The sequence below is a fragment of the Varanus komodoensis genome, unplaced genomic scaffold (genome assembly GCF_004798865.1).
Source record: "Varanus komodoensis strain SLA01 unplaced genomic scaffold, ASM479886v1 scaffold201, whole genome shotgun sequence".
Lineage (NCBI taxonomy): Eukaryota > Metazoa > Chordata > Lepidosauria > Squamata > Varanidae > Varanus > Varanus komodoensis.
In genome coordinates this window covers 42,596-66,346 of record NW_025335571.1, presented here as the reverse complement: position 1 = coordinate 66,346, position 23,751 = coordinate 42,596, and the positions used below count along the sequence as shown (strand labels likewise).

The following is a 23,751-nucleotide window of genomic DNA, read 5'->3' as shown; positions in this document are numbered from 1 at the left end:
GTACTGTGTCTGTCAGCAGGTGAGGGGGCGTTGCGACAACGGAAACATGCTGGATGCAGAGGCGCCCGGCAGGTCTGGGGGTCCAGATTGACGAGCCTTAGAGCGGCCCCATCAGCCGCTAAGAGCTCCCAGCAGACGCCCCATGGCCAAGGAGCTCCGGTGCAATGTCCCCACCCCCTCCTGATAGGGGTCCTTGTGGCCAAATCTGCTCAGTCAGGTCTAGCGGCAGGAGAGGAAGATTACTAAAAGAGGACTTTATTGAGCACGAAGGAAACAAGAGGCAGCGGAGTGAAGCTCAACCTCCGCAAGATAATCTGGACCCAAATTTCAGTTTGTCAAGGCCACAGGATGCTGCAAAGGGAGCCTGGCAAAGGCCACGTGGCCGTGAGCCGCCTGGAGGCTCCTTGCCTGAGCTCAGCTGGGAGCCAAGCACTCCACAATCCCGTTGCCCTTCATACCATCGAAGAAGAAGAAATTGTTGAGGGGGGAATCCCGCTGAGACAGGGCCTGCAAACAGGAGGAGGGGATGTGAGTGGTGATGCAGTCCCCTTGCAGGAAAGCAGGTGGTGGTGACGTGCCGTGGAGTCCTCTCCACGTTAAAGAGGGCTCCTCCGGGAGGCCCTCCTGAGCAGCTTTTGTCAACGCAAGGCTGTGGCTTCTTCATGGAATCAGTCCCCCTCCTATTTGGGGGAACTGAGGAAATGAGCACAAAGGGGCAACTTCCCCGGTCAGAGCCCACGAGACGGGAGGAGACTCTTGGCCCCTGCACCTCCGGCCGGGCCGGGCCGGGCCGGGCATTGTTTTACTTTTCTAGTGGCCAAGAGCCCCCACACCCCTCCCCAGGAATGCTCAGCTTGTGTGCATGTTTGGAGGGGAGGGGACACAGGATACAGCTTGCAGCTGTGCTGCTCATGGGTGGGACCACGGGCCACCACCATCCTTGCTAGGAATTCACCACCACAAAGCAGAGCCCCCATCGTCCCCGACTGCATTCACGTGGGCGGAGACATGCTTAGGACGAGGAGGACACGCCTTACCTTGACAACCTCCTGGCTGAGCACCCCTCCAACTACAGCACAGACGGGAGCCAGTTCTGAGAAGCAGTGGCTGAGTGACACAACAAGGAACCGTCAGAAATTGGGCACACTCCGCTTGTTGGCAGCCCTACAAACTGCCCCTTCATGGAGCCAGCAGAGACATGCAGCTCTGCCCTGCGCCAAGCAGCCATTTCGGACCAGAGGTGAGGGCAGGGCCAAGCGCATCCTTGGTCCCTGGAGCCCCGGCCACGCGAGCTCATCTGGCGCTCTCCCGAGCACCAGTCCATCAGGCATTCCACACAGTCCAGCACGGCCTGGGCAGGGTCCCCCGACGTGCTCCAGACATCTCTGCTAAACATAGCCCCCAGCCGCTCAGCCCCACGGCAGGCCCACATTCCTGCCCCCCTTCTGTTCCGATCCCTGGTGAGTGGCATGCAGTGACAGGCCAACAGAGGGGGCTGTCATGTCCAGCCATGCCCCAGGTGGGCACAGGGTGGCCAGCTGCTGCCAAACCACACAGCCCCCCCCCCCGAAGCAAGGCCTTCCAAGGGCAATGAGCTGCAGTGCCCCCTCCGCCAGGAAGCTTCCGCAGAAGATTTGGCTGGGCACAGCCCAGCACGACTGCCGAGCCATCCAGTGAGAGCTGCACCCCAAGCGTTCATCTGTGAACTGGGGCAGAGGGCGGGGAAGGGTGCTGAGCACTCGCCAGTAGACAAGCTGCCCCCGCAGGGACACAAAGTGCAACAAGCGGCACGTGGGAAGCAGTGTGACCAAGAGGATGCAGCAGATGGGCAGACGGAGCACTGGCCAAAGAGAGGCCTCTCCCTGCCGCTCAGGCCTGCAGCCCAAGCTGTGGCAGGAGGATGTGGCCAGCTGTCTTGGGTGACTCCCACAGCAGCATCCTGAGCCAGCTGCCGCCCCAAAATAGTGGCATCCCCGTGAGCCCCGGCTACGGAAGACCCGACACTGACAGCCTTGTGGTCGGCTGACCAGGTGCACTACAAGACTTTCAGCCAGCCCAGGCAGGCGTCGAGGAACAGCATGGTCTGCGCTGCTGGGTCTGGGCCCAGGAAGGCCGGAGCTGTCGTGGCCTGAGCCAGCGATGGACCTCTGGGGAGAGAACCAAGGAAGGCACCCACCTGACAAAGTCATCGGGGAGTAGCTCAGTCCCAACACTCAGAGAAGCCAGTACATCGTTCCGGAGCTGCAGGAGCACCTCTGCATCCTCCGTGTAGCTCTGCAGCAAAGGATCTCGACCCTTTTCTGTGCGGAATTTCAGGAGCACTAAAAAACAGGCGGCAGTCACAGCATGAGTTTCGTAAGAGGGAGCAGAGCCCAGACTGAGGTGACCTCCAAGGCAGCCCAAACCCTCCTTTCAGGCAACCTGCTGGAGCTGCCAGCTGTGACCTTCTTGTTGGAACGTTCCTCTCTGGCAGGGTTGTCTTAGCTACAAATGCCCAGCCTGCTCCAGGAACAGTCCCACAAGCCCCGTGCCTGCCTCAGCTGTGCCCCTAACAGAACTCGCCTGCCACTTCCTGGGAAAACAAGATCACGCCTGCTGGCCAGCAGGACGCAGCTCCGGTGTCTGCTATGTCCAGGAGCCGTGTCCCCCCGAGAAGCGTGTCGCTGCAATATCCCCCTCTGGCCCTCTGGTCCCAGCAGTCGCTCTCTTGAGCCTCCCACCGGTGCCTCACCTTGGAGCAGGAAGTAATCTGCGGTGGTGCGCTTCAGAGCGGCCTTCGCCTTCTCGCTGCTCCAGGAGACCATCAGGGCCTCTTCCAGGAGGCAGAACGCCACGCACTAGGTAGAAAGAAAGGACCGAGAATGAAGGCAGGTTCGGACTGGGCCAACCGCCTCCTGCCCTTCAGGCAAAGAATGGCAGCAAAAGAAGAGCTGCAAACAGTCCTCTTCCTGGGGGACCACAGGGAGGGTGCCAATGTGTTGTTCTCTTGCCTTCTCCCTGCTTTGACTTTCTCTTTCTGCACGATTCCCTCAAGGAGGTCCTCCCCAGGGCTAGCTTGATGTGGCCGCGAATCGTGTGTGCGCAGCTTCCATTGTTTTAAAAAATGAGAGAGCCACACAGCTGATTTCTAGCTCTGTCAGCTGAAGAGACAAAGCTCTGGTAGGCAAGACTTGAGAGTCTTGGGACTCAAGTACTGGGGGCAGGGCCCCTGTGAGGGGCAGTGGCCACGTTCGAGCACCACCTGTACGTTACCAAGCCTATTTCTTTTTCTAAAAGCAAGCAGTAAATTAACAAATCCTGAATTGTCCCTCCAGGTCTGGAGGGAACTTGTACACGCAACACAGCTCCGTCCTCTTCGTGCAACCGCTGCTCTGCTGCCATGTTCTGCCCTCGAGGGTCAGCGTGAGCCGGCATCCATGGCCTACGGCGCTGCTCAAGGGGTGCCTGGCATGGCGGCTGGGCAGCGCGACTGCGGAGCAGGGAGAAGGGGCGGGGGGAGCCCAGCCGCAGCAGCCCAGGGGCAGCCTTGCTGTGGGCAAGCAGCTTCTCCCCTGCAGGCAGAGCCCCTCACGCCCCTGGGGCAAAGCGCCTCGGGGTCTCCTGCCCACCTTCTTCGCCAGGGTGGTCTCCACCAAATCCAGCTTGGCTTTCTTCGCATCAGGCCCATCCTCTGCTCCCGGACTGGCCCTCACGGTCTTCGTCTTCTCTCTGTATGCCAAGGAGAAATCAACACTGGAGTTCGCTGGTGCGCCTCGCTCAACACAGCCCGGGGCGGGGCGGGGGGGGGATTTTTGCAGCAACTGGCTGCAGCAGATAGGCAGAGCTGGGAGGAGGGAGGGCAAGCTGGTGCTCCAGCTCCCTCCAGTGGCCATGCTCCAGACAGCAGAGCGCTCTCGGGTCCTCTCACGGCCCATCAGCCCCAGGGCTGGAAGCCACCAGGCACCTCAGTGGGTTCCGGCGAGTTCCCATTTCCATCTGCCCCAGCCCCAGCCAGACTCACTCCACAAATTCATGCTTGCCCAGATCGGCAAACATGCAGCCCCGATAACCAAATACATCGCCCATGAAGAATTTGATGTGGTTCTTGTGGCAAATTTGGTCGACCTTCACAAGGACCTCCTGGGAGCAGCATGTCAGGCACACCTGAAAGGCAAAGCCACCCAGGCCAGACATCAGCTCCCTGTGAAGGCCCCAAGCAGGTAAGCCTCTGTGCCAACGAGACCGACACAAGTTGGACTTTCATGATCGTCCCCGCCAGCTTGTGGAATGGGCACAAGAAGCAGAGGCCAGCCCTCAGGCACTGCAGAGGGCAGCTGGGAGTCCAAGCTCCCTTGGGAGTGTGGCAGCTTTTCCTTTCTGCATTCTCAGAACTTAGCAAGGCAGAGCCTCCCCTCCCATTCCCGCCAGGGCTCACCACGTCAAAACGAGTGAAGAACTCCTCCGGCTTCTGCGCCACATCCTCGGGGTCTGCTTTCACATCGACCATGGGATTGAGGTCCTGAGCACGTGCCAGAGAAGCTTCTGCCCGGTTCTTTCCCAACGAGCCCACAGGGATTAGGAACTGGGCCTGTATATCTTCTGCTGTCACCTGGAGCAGGAGAAGCAGAGAAGCAGGAGCCACCTCATACCTTGTCATCCAGATGGATGGCTCTTGAGGACAGGGATGAATTCAGAGCCGGGAAAAATCCCAGGCCCCCAGACAGGCAAACCGCAGCACCAGGAGGGCTAGTGAGAATTCTGTCATGCAACCTAGAAAAAAAAGATGGCAACTTTGGACAGGTACAAGGTGTCTCATCAACTGCAATAAATTTATCAGCACTTAAGCAATACAAGAGCAGGAACTTCTTTCTCTGAGGAAACATTTGTGGTTGCACGTTTTTGCTCTCCCACCCAGATTCTCTGGAAGTTCTCTTTCTTCAAACTCGTGCCCATCAGCTCACTAAACAGCTTTACTACAAGAACAAGAAAAGACAAAAATCCACCTCAAGGCCAAAGAGCCACCTATTCCTTTGTAGTCAACAAATCAAATCTTCCCTCTGCTTTTACCACTGCTGTCTGAGCAAGAGCAGCCGCAAGGGAAGATCAGCCTAGCCTCACTTGGATATAAAGGCCAGTTTACCACTTGGCACATTGTCCGGTGAATCGCCACCCTCTGATTTTTCCCTCTCCTCTCCTTCTCTTGTGTTCCTTGAGCCAAGCCTGACACCAGCCCCACGCTGGATTCTACACAGATGCAAGACAATCCTGCCTGAAAAGTAATAATAACTGCAATAATAAAAGATTGCCTAGGTCAGTAGGCAGGTGTGGAGTCACACTGGCTTCTTGTTACCTGCACGTGACCAAGTCTTCCCTGCCAGAATTAGGGGGTGCTCAGGGAAACGGTGTGGTGGAAAACACAAGGAAGGGTTCCTCAGCAGCAGGAAGCCCACTGGGGCTTGTCGCACAAGACAAAACTCCCACCTGCTGATGGTCAAGCATGGTCACGGCTTTGACCCCTGCCAGGATGAGGTTCTTGGCCACTTCTGCTCCCAGGCCTTTCATGCCCACCAGCAGCACTCGAGATGCCCGGAGGCTGCAAAAAAGAAGAGGCAGCCATCGATGCTCTGCAGCAGAATCGGCGCCTCTGCCAGGTGGTGCCTCTGGAGAAAGGCACAGCTGCCAACACACACAGTTGGGAGAGGAACACAAGGGCCAGGATTCATTTGGGGCCAGGACACGAGATCAGATTAGACCAATTGATATCAAGCAGAGAAGCTGGCAAGACACTTTGCTACTCATTTTTCTTTCAAGCCATAAAAAGACCAGGATTAAAAGAAATCTTTCAATAGTTGCTTCAGAGTGTCAAGGCTTTTGGTTCATTGTCAAAGGGTCATCCCTGCCTGTGACCCACACCATGTCCAGCACCTGTTGATTTTCAAGCACCACATGCAGACTGAAGGTTCTTGTTTTTAAGAAGCCAGCTGTTATGAGGCCATGTTCATTTTCCTGGGAAGGGCAGTCCAAAGGGGTAGGGCCACCACTGAGAAACAAATGAGGAAGACTTTCTACGGGATTAGCACTGATGTGCCAGTGGGTCCCACAACCTCTGTTCCTCCTACAGGAAGCACATTTGCTAAGATCCAAGTCAGGGACCCTGATCTCTGTGCCTCCACTTTCAGAGATGAAGGCAGTAGCAGAATAGAAGAAGTTGCCTTGACCTGCTGCCAGAAAGTCAGTTTTCATCTTCCAGCTTTTAAGAGCTATTTTTATTTCTGCAACTCCTTGCTGTCCTTCTAGTATTTATTTCTGTCTTCAGCAAGATTTTACTGCTGGCAGGAATTTTAAAATGTCTTAATATTTTAAAATTTTGCCACCATTTCCTGCCGAGGAAGCTTCAGTTCAAAGGTAGGTAGGAAATCTTTTCAATACATAATATTCTTTTACAATTTATTCTCCAGGTAGTAAAATAGTGGCATTTCTTACCCTTTCAGCACATACTTGAGACTGAAATGCAGATTCTAAGCCAAATTTATAGTTTCATTGTGAAATCTGAACATATGTGTCACTTGTTCTGAGTATTTTGTATTTGCAGTGTAAAAATATCAGATGAGCCCTAAAACTGGGTCACAGACAGGGTCCAACTAGTCCAGTGCTGTGATCACACAGTGGCCAATTGGGTGTCTGCAGGATTCCACAAGCAGGACATGACTGCTGCAGTCAGTCCACCCATGTTCCCCAGCAACTGCTTTTGATGCTGGTGACAGCCTAGAGCCATCAGCACTAGCAACCTCTGATAGCCTTCTCCCACTCCATGCCTCTATCCAACCACCTTTTAAAGCCCCTTTCTATACTGTTCATTTGAAACAAATATTGAGGCAGTTTACCAAAGAATAAAAGAAACGCCAGCTAAACACAGACTACACAGACTGCTGTCATGGCGCGGCTCTGGTGGGCACCCACAGAGCATCCGGGACGGAATTAGCAGCAGGAGGTCGTGAGAGGAGGCTGTTAGCCGTTCACTTTGGATGGGGGGCTCAGAACGGTGGGGGGGGTGAAGCTGCTCCAGGGGGCTTGGAGAGCTGGCTGGACACTCTGCACATGCACGAACGAAAGCATGCGGAGCCCGGCGAGTCGGGGGTACCGAGGGCCCCGAGCCAGAAGCCGCTCGCTCGCCCGCCCGCGGGAACCCACAGAGGGCCTCGAGCGCCCGCCCGCCCGCGACCGCTCCTCGCCGCCGCGCCGTTCCTGCGTTGGGCGGGCTTTCTCTTCTCCCCAGCGGGGACGAGGGCGCCCCGAGACCGCCTTCCCCGGCCCCCTGCGAGGAAAAGGTGCGCGCAGCAGCCCCGCAAAGGTACTCCTTGGGCGCAGCCGCAGCACGCCTGGCCCGGCTCCCCGCCCGCCGCCTCTTCCTCGGGGGGGGGGGGAGGGCGGAAGAGGCGGCGCCTCATCACAGCCCTGCGGGAGAGGCCGCGCCGCCGACCGCGAACGCAGGGCGCTCGCCGGCCCGTTACCGTTTCTGCGCCTCCAGGCCCCAGAGCCGGATCTGGCGGTCATACTGCGCCGCCTCCTCCTCGCTGATGACGCCGCCAGGCTCGGCCTCGTCCTTCTCCACCATGCTGGCTGCCCGGCGGGAGCGCTCGCTCGCCCGCCTGCCCGCCCCGCGTGACGCAGCACGCACACACGCACGCAGTTCGCGCGGCGCAGCGCCGTGACGCCACGTCCCCCGCCCGCAGACTCGGCCGTTTCCGTGGCCGCTCGGGCGCTTCCGCCGCCCCGCGGGCTGCCTGGGTCGGGCGTGGCCACGCGCTGGCTGGCTGGCGGCGCGCGAGAACGGCGCGAGCGCGCGGGCCGTGTGTCGCCATCAGGCAGGCGGGCGGGCGGGCGCCATTTTGTGTGGTGCAGCCTCGGAGCCAGCTAGCCAGCCGGCGAGCGGAGCGCGGCGCCTCAGGCCCGCCCTGTACAGTGACTGTGCCCCGTCCCGTCCGCCTCCCTCGCCGCCGCCGCCGCCGCCGCCGCCGCCTCCTCCTCGCTCGCTCGCTCGCTCTCCCCCGGCCCGGCCCGGCCCCAGACAGCCCCGCGCCCCTTCGCCCGGCCCGCCGGCCGGCCCGCACCCCCATGGCCGTGGAGAGCCCGAGCGTGCCCCCGCCCAGCAGCCCGCACTCGAGCCCCCCGTCCCCTTCTCCGGCCGCCGCCGCCTCCCTCCTCCACGGCCAGAGCCACCATCACCACCACCACCACCACGGCAGCCTGGGCCTCGGCGGCGCCAGCGCCCGGCCGCTCCAACACCACCACCACGGGCCCGGCCCGGACGAAAGGTCCAGTACCCGCCTCTCGCTCTCTCTCTTTCTCGCTCTCTTTCGCTCTCGCTCTCTCGCTCTCCCCCCCCCCCTCAGTTTTAGGGCGGGGGGCAGGAGGGCAGCAGGCAGGCAGGCTGGGGGGAAGAGCGGGTCCCCTCCCGCCTCCCCTCCCCCTCCCCGAGACGGCTGCGCCTGAAACGAGCCCAGCGCCAGGGCCGGCCGGGGGAGAGGGAGGGGGGGCCGCACGCGCGGGGGGAGGGGAGGGGAGGAGGGGGCCTTTGAGAGGGTCTGCATATCTCCCCCCATTGCTCCGCCAGCCTTTTGTCTCTTGTGCCTGCGCAGGACGAGCAAGGTGAGTGGTCCCCTCCAGCCCTCCTTTTTCCCTTCCTCCGGGGAGGCGGAATGTTCTCCCCCCCCCCCCGAACTGCTGAGGAGGCTAGCCTAAGCCTGCCACGAGGGAGGGCACGGAAGGGAGCAGTGGGGCGGGGGCCTGCTGCGTGCATCAGAGAGGGCGAGAGTCGCCCTGTCCCCTCCCTTTGCCCCACTTCCCTGGGGGCAGGTGGGCAGCGCAGAGTTGCTGCTGATATACCTTTAGTGTGGTGTGTGTGGGCGACCTCAGTCCCTGAGGAATTCTCTCTTTCATGTGATGCAGGGGCTGGGTTGGTAAGTAATCTCTTTTATTGAATGATTCAATTTGTACCTTGTTTCTTTCTTTCCCTGACACAAAGGCCAGAAGTCAGTAAACATTTCATTTAAGAAAGCAAGCAGAATTGTGTGCCTTTCTGTTGAGCTGATGGGTGCACCTTCCTTCCATGCGTGACAATCACTTAAGGAAGTACTCACAAAAGCACACACCTTTATTGTATGCCTAATATAAAATTATCTTAAAAGGTCAATTTTTTATTTTAAAGTTTGCAGGGTGAACCCTCATACGCAGCTCCAGTGAGGATTCCATATAGACACTTTGGCTATTAAACTCCCTCTCCATTGCATTACATGGACAGTGGACACACTGCTGCACTTGGTGCAGGTTTGCTCAGATTGAAAGCAATGTTGTTTACAAAAAACATTCCAAAGTGTAACAAATCACAGTTCCCCCAAAGTTATCACACACTCTTTGGTAAGCAGTAGATACGTACAGTGTAAGCACTTCATTAGCGACCTTTTTCTTCCTGTTTTGTCCTTTGGTTAGCCACATGTACTTTGAAAAGTTCATGTTTGTTCCTCACACAAGATAAGTGAATCCCACTTGGAATACCTTCCTGTTTAGATTCCTTCCTAACTCCCAACCTAGTACTTTCCAATTCTTGCCACTCCTGTTCTTTGTGTAAAATGAGGATGTACACTTTGGTCCATAGTAAAATATTCTCTATTCTGATGAGTGTTGGGATGGCCAGTTAATGAAGGCTACACATTCGTCTATATGGAATCATGTTGGCTTGTTCCCCTTGCCCTGTGCTTTTCTCCACTACCAAATAGTGAATTTTTACACATGCACTGGAAAACATTATTTACAAAACAAGAAAAAGTAAAGCTTGGGATTTTTTAATTCAACCTACTATTTCAAAAGCATCCTATTATATACTATTATCCATGTGTGTTTTCCATAGTGCCCTGCATGGTTTGGCTGATTTCATATCATGGAACCAGTGGCAAATTAGTATTACTATTCCAGAACTTCCTAATTTCTTTTTCAGTCACTGTCCAAGCTGTGCTGACCAGAACAGGTTTGGTCATCTGGCCAATATGTTTTTAGCCCTGAGAGAAGAAATAATTTATGACACCTTGATAATTTTATGGAGAAAATATAAAACATAATTTTGTAGCATGAATTTCATTCATAACTATTATAAAAGGCCACAATTTCTCGAATCTAAACCTAGTTATTTTATGACCAGTTATATTGCTCTTCTAGAAAAATGTGAGTTTACTCTTTGTAATGTCATGAACTGCCCAGATCCATGAGGTTGAGATGGCTTTGTGAAACTGAGGTGATAGTACTGCAGGCAGAAAGATCTGATACGAAAATGTGAAGATTTGTACCACCATTGGAGTGGAGTCAGTCGCTTAAACTTTGCTGCTGAGGTGTCATTGTTTTCACTTAATAGTCATAAATATCTAAATAGCACCTTCCCTCAGTGCTTAAAGCACCTCATCCATTTTATATTTGCCACTGGGGATCTGCTAGAGTTATTCTCTGAGGTTTATACAGTTTCAGAATCTTCTAGGTAGCTGTTGACAAAATGAGGGAAGTGCAGTGAGAGAGAGAGCACATGACAGGGTGAGAACATGTATAAAGCCACCTTCACCATTTCACAAAAAGTATATATTTTTTATACTCTAGTTATATACCGCTAGCTGAAAGCTAACTTAAATATGAATCTCAAATCTGCAACTTCTGCAGGTATTTTTGACAGATTCCATACAAAATATGCTCCTGTGTCTTCAGTAATTTAGCAGAAAGAGATTTGAGCAGATAGAATTTCTTGGCACTTGCTGAATTTCCAATTCTGTTCTACTGTTGAAAATGCAGGAGTCCTGTCCCCTGTTGAATCTGTCAAATGTAATCTTGGGAGAATGACGTCAGCTTGGAATACCATGAGTCAGCATTATGATCAATAGGAAGGATGAGGGAAAGATGCCAGTTTGAAATCAACTATTTCAGTGTTAGATGGCCTACTTCATTCTTTGCAAAAGTAGGCCCAAACCAGAAGTACCCATTTTACTTAACTATGCAGTAGTTACTTAGAATGCCTTGTGGTGGAGAGACAAGGGGCAAGATTCAAGTGAGGTGGAGTTGCTCAGTGAGATTTGAGACTTTCTGCCTGGAGGACCCAAAAAGCAATTCTTGGAGCAGAAGAAAGTGTGTGTGGCAAAAAAGAAGAGGATTCCCTCAGAATGTCCTTTGTTTCTCAGTGTTTTGAGGCAGAATCTTTTCATAGTCAGCAGAGAAGATTCACCCATCTCTGTCTTACCTTCAGTTTGTCATTCTGTGTAGCAACAGTTTTTGTGGGCCGTTGTGCTTCCTAAGGGGTTGCATGGATGATTCAGAAGTAAAAGGGTTACTTTGGACTAGGGAAGGCCATTGCTGCTATTCCAGCAACCAGAGCACTCCCCCTTCCCCCAAAATAAGGAATGCCAGTTGGCTTTTCAAACACAGATTTTGACTCAGAAGCAAGTTTCACTGAAATCAGTGGGTCTTAGTCCCCCAGGTTGAGTAGACAGCCTTACAGGAGACTCACCAATGCATTGTGGTGGTGCTTAGCTGTGAGTGTTGTTTACAAGCAGCCCTTCCTTTTTCTAATGTCCAGATGGTTTACTGAGATTCTTGCTAGTTAGTAATTTTGCCAGATAAAGATAAACCATGGTTTCATATGATGCCGGATTTATGCTTTTGCATAAAGTGTGTTTATAATGTAGGTAGGGAAATGTACTTTTGTGGAGTAAGTACTTCAGGGAGTATCCTTATTTGCTGCATTTATGATTCATTTCAAATAGAGCAGCCTAGTTCCTCTGTAACTGTGACCCAGTCCTTTTCTTATATAAATCTTCATTCGCTGGATAATTATAACTTAGTGTACACCAGAGACTTGTAGGCCAGTGTATGAGAACACAGGCCTAGCTAGGTCATTTAGCTGAGAATCAGCAGCCTATACAGAACTTAGTTGATGCCGTAGGATGCTTTTTTAATTCCATGATCTAACTGTCAGATAGCTTTCGATGCGTTTCATGTATAAAGGCACTGCAGGAAGAGAGAAGCACCTCCATTTCAATGCAACACGGGCTTGTCCAGCAGAGTGGAATTTCTCTAGCTTTTGCCTTTTGCTCCACTGGGGGGCAGCAGAGATTCTAGCTCGATTTTTCACATAAAAGCACTTAGTTGTGTTAGCTTTCAGGCAGAAACTGGAAGGTAAGAACTGTTCTTGCAAAAATAGCATATGTATTTTGGTTTCTATAATTAAATGCAGGCTTGATTCTGGCACATTCATTGAGACAAGTGAAATCATAAATATTCACCGCTTCCTCAATGACCTTTTCTCCTGTAGTTGTGTCCTTCCTCCATCACTTCCAAATATTTTACTAAAATTATCCTTCTTCCCCATTGTCATAATTATGTTGTCCCTTTTTTCAGCCTGTGCAATGCATTTGCATTCAGCGTAATCTTAAAGCTGTATGTCTTTCCATTAGATTCCACCTCATTTTCCCTTCAGGCTCAGTGGTTGCTCCCTTGTGCGGTGCCATGCTTTCATTCTTGCTCTTTGCATTTCCCCATGGCTCAAGGAGGAGCTCCTTGCACTCTGTATCTGTTGAGCCACCTCTCTTTCCCTGTATGTCCATCACAGGATCTTCTTGTACTAATCTCTCCCATCACTTAATGCTTCCCTGCGCAATCTTCGTGGCTTGCACTGACTGTCTTTTGCCACTTGCACTATTGGTGGTAAATATATGTTATGGCAGTTGTTCCTTGCTGTTTGCATCCATGACTTGGCTTCCAAGGAGGGAGGTCCTCTGCTCCAGGTCTTGGAGAGTTCCAGTCTCTTATGCTTCTGCTGTGACAGGGTCCAGGCATGTGATCTGTGAGGTCACAGTGGGTGACTGTGAGATCTTATGCTGAGTGAAGCTCAGCATTCTGCAGAATTATCAAGGAGCCTGGGTACTTTGGTGGGACAGCCACAAGGCTAGTGATTCCCCCCAGTATCAGCATTACCCTCTGAAAGCCCCATAGCCACCTGGCAACCACGCAGCTTTGCTCTGTAGCCAGAGTGAACACGTATGACAAGCTCTACAATGAAGTTGACAGACCCCTCTAACTTCCAGTAATACTAATTTTACTCAGAGTTGCTGATTAAGAACTTGTCACACAACCTCAAGTCACCGAGCTATAGATCACCCTCATGTTTTTGTTTTGACTGTGTCAAATGCCAGCATAATAAGGTTGCAGTTCTAAACACACTTGCCAAGGAGTAAGCCCCAGTGAGCACAGTAGGACTACCCTTGGAGTGCCGGAGCGCGCCGGATGCCTCCAGGACTGTTGAAGCAGCATTCTGTGGGACATTTTTACATTACTAAATGCTTGTGAAGGCAGCGTGTGTGCCTTTATGCCGGGTGGAGATGTGTGGTGCTGCTAGCGGGGGGTGGCAAAGACAAGATCCAGTGGCTGTGGGACACAGCTTCCTCTTCTCTGCCCTTCAGAGGCCTTAATGCTGCTCAAATTCCCTTTCCCAAAGCATTCATTTGTAGGGATAGGAAGTGCTGGATGTTCTTTTTGGATTGTTTCAGGAGCTGAACAAAATTATTAAATTGTGTTACCAGATTCTGTTTAGGTGCTAGAAATTAAGATTGCACAGTTTTCCATTTGTACACGTGTTGCAAATAGTTATGGAGATTGCTACCTGCTTTAGCCTTTTCCTGTATGATGTGGGAACCAGCCGCTGGAGATGGTGGTGGCACGTCACATCCGAGGCAACATGTGTCTTGGGAGGTGCCTGTGTAAGACAGCAAAGGAACTAACTTTCCTTTGCAGGGCCCCAGCAGTGAGCTTCCATGCTGTATGGGAGAAAGTCAGTGGCTTCTCCCATGACACAGCTCTTCTGTTGGGGGACAGCATGGGGAAGATTGCAGTGTAGCACCAAATCTTTAAAAATGTGAGAGGAGAGAAGATTCTGTAGTAATGAGACATTAGACATCAATTTATTTGAGGAGCAGCTAGATCTTATTGGAGCCTATGCTTTGCTTCTTGCCCCAAGCTCACAAAAACTCTTCTGTCAGTAATAGCAAGAGAGCAGATGCTGCCTGTTGCCCTGCCCAGGTAAGTCCACTGGCTGCTTGCAAGTAAGTTGTGGTGTGCCAGAGAGGATGTAGGCTTGTGACAGAGGAAGCAAGATTGAAAAGCCAAACTGCTGAGGCTTCCCATTCTCACCCTGTAAGCATGCAATCCTCAACAACCATTGCCTGCCATAGGATAGGAAGAGGAGGCTGGTTCCTTACGTAAAATACCTCAATGTGAAATTTAGTAGCTGCCTGATACTATTCCGTTTTTAAAACAAAATGTCTGGTATGGGTGTGGAGGTGGTCAGGCCAAACCAGTGAGACCTCCAAACTAGTAATTGTGGTATAGGGTGTTCCTATGATTTCCGCATCAGACTTGCATAGGCAGGTATGCACAAAGTAACATAGAAATCCTCATGTCTGTCTACCTCAGAATTTTTGGCACTGTTGCACTGATGTGAGTTTCCCAAACGTTTTGAACTGGAAGATTTCTGGAGAATTGTACTCATTCATTCAAGCCAGTTAGAGGATCTTTGACCATTTGCCTATCAATCTTGAGTTGCCATCCTACTTCTTCAGCTTGTACTTCCGTTTCATCATGTCTGTTTTCTTTTAGTAGTTGTTGAAGAGAGCCAGTGTGGTGTAGTTGTTAAGAGAATGGGACTGGGAGTTAGGTGATCTGGGTTCGAGTCCCTGCTCAGTCAGGGCGCCCACTTGGTGACTTTGGGCCAGTCAAAGACTCTCAGCCCAACCTACCTCAGGATTGCTGTTGTGGGCATAGGACTGAGAGCAGGAGGAGGAAAATGATGTAAGCTGCTTTGAGTTGGTTGGTTGGTTGGTTTTAAAGAAAAAAGGCAGGCTATAACTCTTTAAATAAAAATCAGGAAGGTCATAGATCTTTTGGGAGAAGACTGAGTCAGTGCAGTAATTGAGTACTTCTGCCTTTGCCATCTGTTATCATTTTGCTATCCACATTGAGTAGCTGAACCCCCATTTCTTTCCTCTGTCTTCTACTTTGGACATATCTGAAGAAGGCTGTTCTGTTGCTTTTAGCATCCCGTATTAGCCTTAGTTCATTTCTAGCTGTAGCCTTCCAGATGTTATCCCTGCAATTCTGTGCTACCTTCATGTATTCTTCTGTTGTAGCCTGGCCTTCCTTTCACTTCCTATACATTCCCTTTTTATTTTCAGATCCTCTCTAAGCTTTTTATGAAGCCACATGGACTTCTTCTATTGTCTTCTACCTTGTTGGAATAGTTTGCAATTGTGCCTTTAGAATTTCCTTTTTTAAAAATCTCCATCCATCTTGGACTCCTTTTCTCATTAGTCACTTGCCATGGGGCTTTACTTATCATTGTTGTGAGTTGATTAAAATTGGCTTTCCTAAAATCCAGGGTACATGTTTGGCAACGTTTGGTGTGTTTGGCAGAATTTGCCTTCCAACTCATGTTGAGGAAATTGTAGTCTCTTCTTGTGCACAGGGTCAGCTCAGCTAAAAACACCCTGTCCGGATCAGGCCTGTTGTCATCCTTGTATCTTCTGCTGCAGTTTTGGTACCTTGGAATGCAGTTCCTTTTTTACTGTTTTGCCATTTGACTCAAAGCACAGGAATACGTGGCTTTGCTATAGTTTGTAAACAGGAATCACTTGTTGCTGGCCGTTTAGATCTCTGCAGTTGTGCAGACACTGGGTTGAATTCAGACTTAAATATGTTTCACACAGTCCCATTGAAATCCATGGGACTTAAATAGTCATACCTAATGTTCCATGGATTTCAATGAATTTGGTCTAAGGATGACTAAAATTGAATCCTACCCACTGATTGTATCTTGGAGGGGAGGGGGGTTAGATTGTTGCTTTTCATCCAAAAGGCTGCCAAGCTTGCCTTCCAAGAGAGAGTAGCAGGGAGATTCCTATAAGAATTACGGCTAAAGTTACCAGTCCGTTGTGGGTGCTTAAGGCTGCAGTGCTATGCACACTTACCAGCAAATACATTTGGTGGGATTTACATGTGAGTAGGACTATACTGCAAGAAGCGTTTTGTGGCCCTTTCCTTGAGTGTGCCATTGCACTGCTGCCATTGAGAGATGTCCTATTGGAAAGCTGCTGTGAGCGCTTGAGCCATTTTTTGAGGATACATTTAAAATGAAGCAGATTTATTTTCCCTAAGTATGTATTGATTGTTTCATAGGTTTGTAGGCTGCTTTTAAACAATTGGTTTAATCAACAAACCCACAAGTGACAGAGAGGGTCAGCTTAGTATTGCCACTTTCAGAAGAAATACCAGCTGTTTCTTTCTCTCATGCCCCTGGTAAGTCTTTCATCTTGGCATAACAGTAGCAAGCAGAGTAGTGGACTCGGAGGCATGCCCCAGCCTTTCCCACTGAGGCCTTTCCCTAGTTCTGGTTGTCTGTGGAAACACAGGAGGCAGCTGAGAGTAGCAAAGGGGCCTTGTGCACTGTGAGAGACACTTCACCGCACCTGAATGGAAGACACTCCCGCTTGTTTTCCTGGCAAACAGCTTAAGCAGGTGCCTGTGTGAGCAAGTGTTCAAAGGATTGTAGATTAACTAAAAAACCGCCAAACACTTCCACTGCATTTGTCCCACGCAGAAAGAGACTGAGCTACTGCAGCAGAGTCACAGTGACTGCAGGCAGAACCCCCTGCCCATGTGCTCATTGCCAGGCCTTGGCGGCTTCCCTGGCTTCCCTCTTCCCCAGCATCTGTAAGTTGGAGATAGTGAACATACTGAATCATCTGCAATAAAGAGAATGTGCCACTTCTGCAGTAAACGCTTTTTTGGCTTTGGATTGGAAATGGAAGTACTGGGTAGCTCTCCATCTTGTTTTACTTAGAAGGCAAAGAGAGGAAATGTTTGTTGGGTTGGGCTGACTTTGAGCTTCCATCATCCTTGACCAGCTACAGTCATGGGCTGTAATTCAAATACATGTGAAAACTTCAATTTGAGGAAGACTGGACTAAAAGGAGGGCTTTGTCTCTGTTCTTACCACTTTCTGAAGAAGGCAGTGCATTTTGCTTTCGCACAGTATTTCCTCCCACAAAAGTGTTTGTACCTGGGTTGTCTGCCTTATTCCTTCTGCTGAGTGAATCTGGCTGTGTGTCATTTCAGGGAGGATGGGGAACTAGAAGAAGGGGAGCTGGAAGATGATGGAGGTGAGGAGCCCCATGAAGCTTCTGAGTCACATGAGAAGAGTCGGAAGGAAAAAAATGAAAAGCATCACACCGACTCAGATGACGAGAAGGCTCACCGGAGGAAAAGGAAACGTCGGAAAGAGCGAGAGAAAGAGAAGCGGAGATCAAAGAAGAAAAGGAAATCCAAGCATAAGGTGAGTGGGGGAAGTGAGCATCTGGAATACCGAGTTCCCTTCATCCTCTTCCTGCCTGCCTGCCCACCTCTCAAGACAGAGACTGAGAGGACACAGGGAAGGCCAAGAACAGGCTGCCTCCCTGTTGAGCCTCTTAGCAAGGATCTTAAATATTGCAGTGTCTCCCTTGCTCATAGAAGTCACAGCATAGGAGAGTATTTTACATGCCCCCAAAGGCTCCAGGAGCAGCAGAGGGACATAAGTAAGTTTGAATTGCTGAACTAAAAAAAACAGCAGAGTCAGAAAAGAAGGTTTTTGAGAGTAGAAGAGCTATTTCCTGATTAAAAGTGGTTAATAGTTCATATTTGCCCCTGGAGAAAATGAACAGATGATATGATGAGCCAAAAGGGCTTGTTGGACTTTTATGTAGAAAAACCAAATCGTCTGACTTGTAGGACCATGGAGTCCCCATTTCTAGTAGCATTTGTGGCCTGTGTGGTTTTGAAAGCAGCCTCCCATCCTTGCTGAGGTCCTGAGATTTGGGAGTTACTCATGAGGTGCTGGGGCTCTCTTCCACCCATTAGCCAGAGAAGGGCAAATAATGGGGTGGGGGGATGATGGTCTGTAACAGCCTCACCCTTCCTTGCAGCGCCATGCCTCCTCAAGTGACGATTTTTCAGACTACAGTGAGGAGTCAGATTTCAGCCCAAGTGAAAAGGGGCACCGGAAGTACAGGGAATACAGTCCTATCTACTCGTCTGTAAGTACCAGATGCCAGAGGTACATTTGGATGCATCCATGAAATCTGGGCTGGCATTGTGATTCTGGGTATGGAAGCCCTCCCTCCCCAAAGGTCTTTACACAACAGGAGCCTGCGTTTAATGTGCTGTTTGTGTCTCTGGGAGCAAAAAAGGGACCTTTTTGCACCCGGACTTGATTGCACCCAGGCTTGACAATTGCATGGAAATAATGGTTAGGGAGAGAGTGTTGGTTTATAAAGTGTGTTTGGGGCCACTTTATACTTGGGAGGCTTATGCATCATCGAGCATTTCTTCTATGTGACCATGTGTGTGTTTGCCCCCAGTCCCACCAGCAGTACTCATCATCTCACGGTGCACCAAAGAAAGGATATTCCAAAATGGAAAGCAAGAACTACCCCATGTATGAGGAATATGAGAACGAAGGCTATTGTGACTATGAGGGAGAGGATGATGAAGACATGGGGAAAGAAGAGTATGACGACTTCACCAAGGAGCTGAACCAATACCGCAGGGCAAAGGAGGGGACGCACAGGGGGCGAGGTATGGCCATCTTCCCTAATTCGCACCCTGAGTTTTGCAGGGCACACGAGATGCTGCCTGGCGGTTATCTGGCAGGGAGGTTGAAGTAGCGTCTGTGGCGTGTTTGTACTCTGGTACATTAGCCTTAGACTAAAGTTAACTCACTTCCTGAAAGCAGTCGTGCACCATCCAAAAGAATTCGACTTGCCTTTTTAAATTGCATCATTGACTTTCAGAATGAGCACAAGTGCCGGGGTGAAGCTTAGAAAACAGTGCAGACTGCAAAGCTGGGCTGGAATCAAACTGTCTTCCAATTTCTTTTCATCTTGCATGAGGAATTGTCTGGCTCCTGCCTGTTGGCTTCTTCTTAGGCTGCCTCCAAGAGAGTCCATGATGGCTTTGGCTCATCCAGATGCAGACTGGCTTTGGTGCCCAAGAGGCATTAGCCTGTTAGATGGCCAGCATTTCAGCTGAGGTCCATAGGTGTAGCAATGCTGCTTTTGTTTCCGTTTCCTTTGAAAGCCTGGTCCCCAAAGTCATGCATAGGCGCACGTGTGCACACACACCTTGGCTTGTGTCCACCAGTGCATGGAAGCCAGACTGGTAAAGATCTGACCGTGCACTGTTGCTGTTCCCTGGAAGTTTTCCTGGCAAGTCTTTCAAGACACAGAATACTTCTGTGACATTTCTGATGTGTAGAGATTCGTGTTTGTGTATATTGTGTGATCTTTGTTTTGCACCTTATCTGATTTGTGCCAAAGGAGGTCGTGGCCGAGGACGAGGCTACCGTGGTCGTGGAAGAGGAGGGATGAGAGGAAGAGGAATGGGTCGAGGCAGCCGTGGTAGGGGAAGGGGAGAGCACCCGGAGGAGGAGGAGGAGGAGATGTATGAAGAGGAAATGGAGGTGAGCACAGAAGTGGGAGCCTTGTGCTTTGCCCAGCTTCCTGCTGTGGTCCCACCAGGCTAATTTCTTCCCTTTCTGAATAACAGTACTGTGAAGGAGAAGAGCCTGTGGGTGAGGAGGAATATGATGACTATTCCAAAGAGCTGAGCCAGTACCGCAGGAGCAAGGAGGGAAGGGGCAGAGGTATGTGAGCTGAGGCCTGGGCACTGTCAGTGGATCCAAAGCCTTCCAGGTATCAGTTGTTTTGGAGGCTGGCCTGCCCCATCTGTGGACTCAACTCTTGCTTGTGTCACTGGAGTTGAGCTCAGGAACATGGTGGCCTGTGTTGAATTCAGTGGATGGTGCACCATGGTTTTTCACGTAAAGAAACGGTCTGTTTCAGGCATGGGACGTGGCCGGGGTCGTGGCTCTAGAGGGCGAGGAAACAAGGGCATGGGCCGAGGAAGAGGTCACCGAGGAAGAGGCAATATGGGCAAAAGCAGTGCAATGAATGAAGAGGATGACTACTATGATGAGGACTTGGGGGTGAGTGACAGGTCCCCTTGTTCAGGTGCCTTCAGCCTTCCTGGCTGTTCTGTCAGTTTCACTTGGGCACTGTGGGGCAAGTGCTTCTTTCAGTTCTCAATCTGCTTGAGATGTAATGAGGGCTTAGTCTCCCCCAAGAAGATAGCAGGATTCAGATGACACTTTACACCCAGGATGGCTTATAAGCAACCCCAGGTATCTCACACCAAATATGGTGCTGGCCTCTTGAGGGTGGGGACAGAGCTACCTTTTCAGGACCAGGTTTATATTCCAAGAGTGGTAACAGAGCTAGTCCTAGTTTTAGGGGCCCATGGAACGCCTTTCGCCTCCTAAAGCTACTGGGCAAAGTGTGCTCCTGGTTGCTATTATAAACACTCTGGCAGTATCTTATTTGGATTACTGCATATTTTACGCTAGAGGCTGCCTGTGATTCAGAAGCTTCAAAATACATCTACTGCCCAGGGCCCAGCACATGGATCATATTTCATCTATCATAACAAAACTAAATTGGCTTCCAGTTTGGGCCCAATTCCAGGTACTGGCCTCAGTCTTTTAAGCCCTTCCTGGCTGGAGTCCAGGGGGCCTCAAGGACAGACTCCTCCCACATGAGCCTGCCCATCCACTAAGATCTGCCTCAGAGGCCTTCCAGTGGGTTCCCCTCCTCTCAGCTGAGGCAGGTGGTGACTCGTGACAGGGCCATTCCAGTTGCCGTACTCCAACTTTGACTTGCATAAAAATCCGTTATAGATGAATAATGCAAATAAGTAAAGCACATTGTAATTTCTGTAGGATGGAGGTGGCAGCAGTGGGAATTACAGGCGAAATGACCACGATAAATCTCACCAGCAATCGGATAAGAAAGGGAAAGTAATCTGCAAATACTTTGTAGAGGGAAGATGCACCTGGGTATGTAACTAGTACTGGCTTTCTTTTGTTGTTGGTAAACAGTGTGATGGCCACAACAGCTGAACACTCTCTTTATGCAGGTGTCAGCCTGTGGTCACCTGAGACTCCTAGGACAGTATTCCTGTTTGGGACTTAAATGGGCCCTTCTGCTTTGCTCCTGATAGGGGGAACACTGCAACTTCAGCCATGACATTGAGCTACCAAAGAAGCGGGAGCTGTGCAAGTTCTACATCACTGGTTACTGTGCCAGAGCTGAGAACTGCCCCTACATGCATGATATCCTTTCCAGTTCTGTCTGCACAAGGCTTGGCTCTTTCTTGAGTCCAGCAGTTTTGGGTGAGAGCTCATGGCAGGGAAGATGTGGGTAAGCACTCTTTGTCCCCGGCCTGCCTTTCATCACTTCAGAAACCAGCTGGCTGCAGACTCCTTGCCAGTTTCCATCCAAGGTGTTTTTGCTGGGCACGTGTGTGCTGCAAAGACATCACTCCCAAGTGTGGAGGCCTCCGTATGTAGGTGGGGGAGTAGGAAAAATGAGCTGTATGGACTGGTCGTCTTTGTTCCTTCTGCCCCGTGGACTCCTGGAGTGATTTGCCTTCCTTAATGCCTCGCACGAGACTTCCCTTGCAAGCTGTTTCATACCACTGGGAATTGCATCAATGGCGATGATTGCATGTTCTCCCACGACCCCCTCACAGATGAGACACGGGAGCTTCTGGATAAGGTAAAAGGGCATGAATTGCCGCTAGTACCAAGGAATGGGCCTTTGGCAGAGGTTGAGCTTAACCAGCAGCAGGCAGGGAGGGCTGAGGGCTGGGAGGAGGCTCAACCCGTGTATGAGCTGCATCCCTCCGTTTTGTGTGGGTTTGTTCTGCTTGTGCTTAGATGTTGGCGGATGATGCTGAAGCAGGAGCAGAAGATGAGAAGGAGGTGGAGGAGCTGAAGAAGCAGGGGATCAACCCCTTGCCGAAGCCGCCTCCGGGGGTGGGGTTGCTCCCCACGCCCCCAAGGCCACCAGGGCCACCTGCTCCCACATCTCCCAATGGCCGGCCGATGCCCGGAGGCCCACCTGCGCCTCCCCCACCCACCCCCCTGCCACCCCCCGGGCCACCACAGATGCCCCCTCCACTCCATGAACCCCTGTCACCTCAGCAGCAGGACATGTACAAGAAGATCCCCTCGCTCTTTGAGATTGTGGTGAGGCCCACTGGACAGCTGGCTGAGAAGCTGGGAGTGAGGTATGTGCCACGTCCCGCAGGAAAGAGGCGATAACAGTGGAGTGGACTTGGGGAGGGAGACCAGTGGGGAAGAGGCATCTGTGGGGGTCCAGCAATGCACCTGGGTGGGGTGGCCTCATACTCTTGCTGGGGGCAGCCAGGGTGCCTCAGGGCTGGACACTGGATGTAGGTGAGCTGCCCCCCTTCTCTTGCCAGCTGGAGACTCCAGAAGCAGTGTGCCCAGCAAGGGTCCAGGAAAGCTCCTACCTGGCTTACCCCACCGGGCAAACAGAACAGCTCTGAGATGCCAGCTGGGCCTTGTCTTGGCTGCTCTCCCTGACACTCACCTCTGTTTCCCCTCCAGGCATCCAGGTCCATCTCCACCCCGCTTCCCAGGGCCTGGGCATCCTGACATGCCTCCTGACATGCCCCCAGATATGCTTCCTGATATGTGTCCAGATATGTGCCCCGATATGCCAATGGGTCCAGGAATGAATCCTGGCCCCCCTATGGGCCCGGGGCCCCCAATGATGCCGTTTGGCCCTGAGGAGATGCCTCCTGGCCCACCAGCACCGGACTTCTACGACAGCTTCTACCCACACCCGGAGGGCTTGGAGATGGACCCCGGCCTGATGAGTGGCCCAGGTCAGTGCTGTCTGCATGGCTTGGAGGATGGGTGGGCGGGGCCAGGTTGTTTAGCAGCTGTCTTGGGCACGTGGCTACCCATTTGCCTCTGGCTTCATGCAGGTCTGCTCCTGAGAACCAGTGGCTTGGTTTGCTTTTACCACTGCAGCGCTATTCCTATCTGAACTCCGTAGTACAGTGATGCTGAACTGTTTAGAGACCAAGTGCCCAAACTGCAACCCAAAACCCACTTATTTATTGAAAAGTGCCAACACTGCAATAAAACCTGAAAACTGAGGTTTTAGTTTAGAAAAAAAACCTCACAGCCAGTCCAAGAAAATATGCAGTGGTGCCTTGGCCCACGAACTTAATCCATTCCAGGACTCTGGTTGTGACCCAAAATAGTCGTAAGCCAAGTCTAATATTCCCATAAGGTTCAATGTAAATAAAATTAATCCATTCTGTTAATATTTAATCACAGAAAAAAAGGGCGCGATTGTGGGAACACTTGGGGGGAGGTGGGCGCGATAGCAGGGGCACTTATGCGGGAAAGGCGGGAACAATCGCCACCCAGTAAGGAGTTCATGACCCGCGGCAAATTTTTTGTGAAATTTCTGTTTGCGATATGATCTGGTTGTGAACTCAGGCGTTCGTGAGCGAAGGTACCACTGCATATATATCCTTGTCAGCACACTGACTGGCCATGTGGAAATTCGGACACATCACGGTTAATGAGTCGTTGTTTGAGACACCCGTCACCCAAATACAGGACTAAAAGAGAATTGAAAAGAGGCCGATTCTAAAAAAGCCTTCCTAGAGTAGCTTTTTCTACACTGGTCATAATTTCTGCCCATTCTAAACACATTCCAACCATGAAAATTGCACCAGGACACCTCGTTTTTCTAACCCTAACCCTACCCTGGTGCA

The 23,751-nt window shown here is 51.3% G+C and overlaps 2 protein-coding genes across 3 annotated transcripts in view; one reads left to right on the top strand and one right to left on the bottom strand.

Moving 5' to 3' along the window:
- Positions 1 to 239: 239 nt before the first annotated feature.
- On the bottom strand, positions 240 to 7,641 carry SAE1 (SUMO1 activating enzyme subunit 1). Of its 2 annotated transcripts, XM_044429736.1 has the most exons (9): positions 7,491 to 7,641; positions 5,461 to 5,572; positions 4,415 to 4,588; positions 4,001 to 4,143; positions 3,609 to 3,708; positions 2,732 to 2,837; positions 2,177 to 2,321; positions 1,038 to 1,107; positions 240 to 507 (listed from the first exon to the last, which is right to left on the bottom strand). In XM_044429736.1, the coding sequence occupies exons 1-9, from the start codon at positions 7,592 to 7,594 to the stop codon at positions 415 to 417; spliced, it is 1,047 nt and encodes a 348-aa protein (XP_044285671.1). In that variant the 5' UTR covers positions 7,595 to 7,641; the 3' UTR covers positions 240 to 414. The 2 variants fall into 2 exon arrangements, with proteins under 2 accessions (XP_044285671.1, XP_044285672.1); XM_044429737.1 differs by lacking the exon at positions 7,491 to 7,641 and having other exon boundaries at positions 4,415 to 4,749.
- Positions 7,642 to 8,094: 453 nt separating this feature from the next.
- Positions 8,095 to 23,751, top strand: part of ZC3H4 (zinc finger CCCH-type containing 4) — a 22,376-nt gene continuing 6,719 nt past the window's right edge. Inside the window, exons 1-12 of the mRNA XM_044429739.1 lie at positions 8,095 to 8,294; positions 17,176 to 17,392; positions 18,021 to 18,131; positions 18,456 to 18,672; positions 19,413 to 19,555; positions 19,642 to 19,738; positions 19,938 to 20,080; positions 20,870 to 20,986; positions 21,151 to 21,262; positions 21,598 to 21,707; positions 21,869 to 22,221; positions 22,565 to 22,845. Coding sequence (XP_044285674.1) covers positions 8,095 to 8,294; positions 17,176 to 17,392; positions 18,021 to 18,131; positions 18,456 to 18,672; positions 19,413 to 19,555; positions 19,642 to 19,738; positions 19,938 to 20,080; positions 20,870 to 20,986; positions 21,151 to 21,262; positions 21,598 to 21,707; positions 21,869 to 22,221; positions 22,565 to 22,845 — 2,101 coding nt within the window. The remainder of the gene's footprint in view (positions 8,295 to 17,175; positions 17,393 to 18,020; positions 18,132 to 18,455; positions 18,673 to 19,412; positions 19,556 to 19,641; positions 19,739 to 19,937; positions 20,081 to 20,869; positions 20,987 to 21,150; positions 21,263 to 21,597; positions 21,708 to 21,868; positions 22,222 to 22,564; positions 22,846 to 23,751) is intronic.